Source organism: Fukomys damarensis, unplaced genomic scaffold, assembly GCF_012274545.1.
Source record: "Fukomys damarensis isolate Sample0158 unplaced genomic scaffold, DMR_v1.0_HiC HiC_scaffold_36, whole genome shotgun sequence".
In the NCBI taxonomy this organism is placed as follows: Eukaryota; Metazoa; Chordata; class Mammalia; order Rodentia; family Bathyergidae; genus Fukomys; species Fukomys damarensis.
Window position 1 is genome coordinate 42,614,393 of NW_022900948.1, and position 3,739 is coordinate 42,618,131.

A 3,739-nucleotide genomic window follows, 5' to 3' on the forward strand; every position below is an offset into this window, starting at 1 on the left:
CGGTTACCGCAGCGCCCCACAGGGGGCCCCTATCCCTGCTGGCCTCGTGGGGGAGCTGCTGCGGGGGCGGGGGGCGGGACAACACGGAGCCCCTCGCAGGAGGTCAGCCAGGGAGCCAGGCCGCCGCCGGTGAGACTGTTTCCAGCAGTGATGTCTAAAGGTGTGCCTGGAGCTGGCGACTTCCCCCGAGGCAGCAGAAACCACAGGTGAAGCTGCCCGCCTGTGATCCCAGCACTCCGGGAGGCTGAGGCAAGAGGATTGCAAGTTCAAGCGCAGGCTGGGCAACTTAGTGACTTAAGTGAGTCGCTGTCTCAAAATAAAAATGATCTGGGGACATAGGCCAGTGGAAAGGCCCTGGGCTCAATCCCCAGGACAACAAAATGAATAAAAATAAAAATAATCAATGAGAGCTAGGTTGTAGCTCGGTGGCAGATCGCTTGCCTAACATTCATAAGGCCCTGGGTTTCATCCCTGACGCCACAAAACAAAACCGGAACCAGAGCTAGGAGGCACTGAGCTCTTACTGCCCATAAAGTCTTCTCCAAACGTTGTCCATTTACCTCTCCCTACATCCGGGGAGGAAGTACTTTTATGGTCCTTCTTCGATAGAGAAAGCTGAAGATCAGAGAGTCTACGTGACCTGCCCGAGGTCACCCAGCCTGCCAGTGCTAGAGCTAGGATTTAAGTCTCAACCTCTGTGCTACTTCACTCTGCCATATTACTTGGAGATTGTTCCTAAATCATTGCTGGTAAGGAGTTTTATTTTGTTTGAGACAGGGTTTCCCTATGCAGTTCCGGCTGGCCTTGAACTCACTATGTAGCCCAGGCTGGTCTTGAACTTTTTTCAATCCTTCTGAATACTGGGATTACAGGCATGCACCACCATATCCAGGTGAAAAGGAGTTTTAACTTTTACACTTGAATGGATTGTTTGGAAGGTAAGTTCGTAGGTGTGACACAGTTGATGGCCCGTGTTTAGGGTGGGGCTTGTGGTGAGCCCTAGAAACAGCAGCCCTCCGACCTTAGGAAAAGGTTCCCCCAGGACTGCTGCCCATGACTTTGCCTGCCTCTTGGACAAAATGGCCAACTGAAAAGTCTCTCTCTTTTTTTTTTTTTTTTTTTTTAGCTAGCAATGAAGTAGAGCATGTCTCTATGGAGTGGAAGTGGAAACTTTCTGTGTATTTGTAAGAAAGCACAGCTGGGCATGGTGGTGCTTACCTGTAATCCCAGCACTTTGGAGGTTGAGGCAGGACGACTGCAAATTCAAGCCTAGCATGGGCAAGTTAGCATAACCCTTCCTGATTCAAAAAATAAAAAAGACCAGGCTAGGGATTTAGCTCAGTAGTTCCAATGCCTGCCTTGCAAGAGCAAGGTCCCAAGTTCAATCCCCAGACCCCCCCCAAAAAAAAATGAATAAATAGGACTGAGGATATAACTCAGTGGTAGAGGGCCCCTGGGTTTGATTTCTTTTTGTTTGTTAATTTGTTGGTTTTGGTACCAGGGATTGAACTGGGTCCTTTCACTTGCAAGGCAGGCAGCAGAACCACTGAGCTAAATCCCTGGGCCTGGGTTTGATTTCTAGTACCACAAAAAAGACAAAGAAAGGAAAGCATGATCCTCTGTATTTTGCAGTTTTAACTCTGCTGTTAACTTTAAACTGCTCAAAAAAATGAAACCTATTTTTTAAAAAGCAAAGCACTGCTGACCTGTTTGGAGCCAGGATTGGAACCAGAGATAGATACACTAAGTCACACCAGAGCCGTAGGCCAGTGGGACTGAGCTGTGGTGTGTAAGTGCCCATCACAGCGCTGAGACTTAGGCCTCATGTGTAGCCCAGGCTGGCCTTGATCTCAGTGGCGATCCTCCTGCTTCAGCCTCCCAAGTGCTGGGAATACAGGTACGCACCACCATGCCTGGCTTTTTCAGAGTGAGTTCTCACAGGCTGCTGCTCTCAGAAAAGAGGCAGAAACACCCATCCAGAGGTGAGGCAGAGCCCCTCCCTGCCTGCCGTACCTGTGCTGTAGGCGGGGGAGCTGGGGCTCTCAGAGATGGGGGACAGGGGCGACTGCAGGTCCGGGATCTGGTCCATGCTGAGGGCGCAGTTGCGGATGGAGTCCCGGGAGTGGGGCAGGGATGAGCTGCGGACAGATGTTTTGGACAGATGTTCTCATGAGCCAGAGCCCAGAGTTTGGCACCCCCACCTGTGTCCCCTAACCTCACAGGCAGAAAACACCTGGAGATCCAGTCTTAATGAAAAGCAAAGCCATGAGGGAGGGCTGGGCCTTGGCACAGCGGGTCACCAGCCAGCACCGCCAGCCTCTGCTCCTCCTGGGGTTCAGAATCAGGGTCGCCTGTTATCCTGTTCTCTCAGTCCCGACCCGGCATCTCCCTCACACACCCCAGATCAGCCTAAGAGCACAAGGCTTGGGGACACCCCGAGCCAAGACCCTCAGTCCCCAGGAGGATGGGAAGGGACAGAGTAGAACTCTGCTACTCAAGTTGCCTTTGTGAGAGTTCACAATCGGACCCGTTCTCAGGGCAGACATGGTGCCTCACTACTTCCCTCAACATCGTAAGTGGGGCTCAAGGTGGATTTTAGCCCCCTCCACGGTCCTTGGGATGGAGACAAGGAGAGGTTTTGTGCAGTCCACAACCTGCACACCTGTTCCTTCCCTGGAAATCTTGCCCAGAGGTACCTTGGAGAACTGTCTGGGGAAAAGGCTAGCAGGAAGGGAGACACTGAGGAAGCCAGGGCAGTCAACTGGTCCTTTTTGGCTGCTCCCACACTCCGCCTGCCTCAAGCATATGTGTCCCGTGGTTCCTAGCACCACTGGCTCCAAACCACGGCCAAGTGGCTGCTGCCCACAGGAATCCATGAGTTCTTTGGCTGACAGCATCCAACCAGGCCCATCTAGACGCTGTGACCTCTTTGCAAACAGCCTGGGAAACCACAAAACTTGGGGGAGTCTAACTAGGGGAAATTAGATTAGACTCCACAGACCTGGGTTCACATCTTGGATCTTACCACTTGCCAGCAATCGGCTACCCCTTATGGACTTAGAGAGTCCATCTTTTCCTCTATAAATGGGGGTACAGCCAGCAGGCCTGCATGGGAACTGACCAGAGTGGGCACAGATGGCACTCAGCACAGGGCCAGGCACGGTGGCCTCAGGAACCACACCTGGTCTTACCCAGTCCAGGGGCAACAGTGCCATTACAAGGTCACCGAGAAGCTTCTGGTCCCTAAGCAGTGGTTCCCACCCTGCGGAGCTCTCTGCTCTCCTGCATGCCCGGGCCTGGCTGGCAGGGGGCAGCACCGAGACCAGGCCCTCTGGTTCAGGAGGCACTCAGGCTCCCCCTGTGCAATGAAGAGCTGCTGGAGTGAGGGGGACACACGGAGGTGCGGGGTGGGGAGGGCCAGGGCCAGGGGCAGCCAGCCAGCAAGTGTCACACCTGTCCCCAACCTCTGAACACCCCACAGAGCGCTCCCCTGTCCCCTGCACACTGAGTGTCACGGAGACAGTGACCAGCTCTGTGGGCTGGGTCCCCTCCCCCAGCACGCTCATCATGGACGCTCCCCTCGCACTGCAAGGCCCCATATGGGTCCCAGCTGACCTGGCGGGGCAGCCGTCGCCGCGGGTGACCTTGTCGGCGGTGAGCCCATCTGTCATGGTGACACTGCGCCGCTTCATGTGGCTGCCCTTGGCCCCCGCGGGGCTGGCAGGGCTGGCGGCCTTGC

At 54.6% G+C, this 3,739-nt stretch overlaps 1 protein-coding gene across 1 annotated transcript in view; it reads right to left on the reverse strand.

Annotated features, from left to right (window-relative positions):
• Sh2d3c (SH2 domain containing 3C) overlaps positions 1-3,739 on the reverse strand; it is a 28,384-nt gene that overhangs the window by 6,498 nt on the left and 18,147 nt on the right. Inside the window, exons 5-6 of the mRNA XM_033758988.1 lie at positions 3,616-3,739; positions 1,955-2,138 (exon numbers count right to left, since the gene is read on the reverse strand). The exon at positions 3,616-3,739 is cut by the window's right edge and continues 370 nt beyond it. Coding sequence (XP_033614879.1) covers positions 1,955-2,138; positions 3,616-3,739 — 308 coding nt within the window. The remainder of the gene's footprint in view (positions 1-1,954; positions 2,139-3,615) is intronic.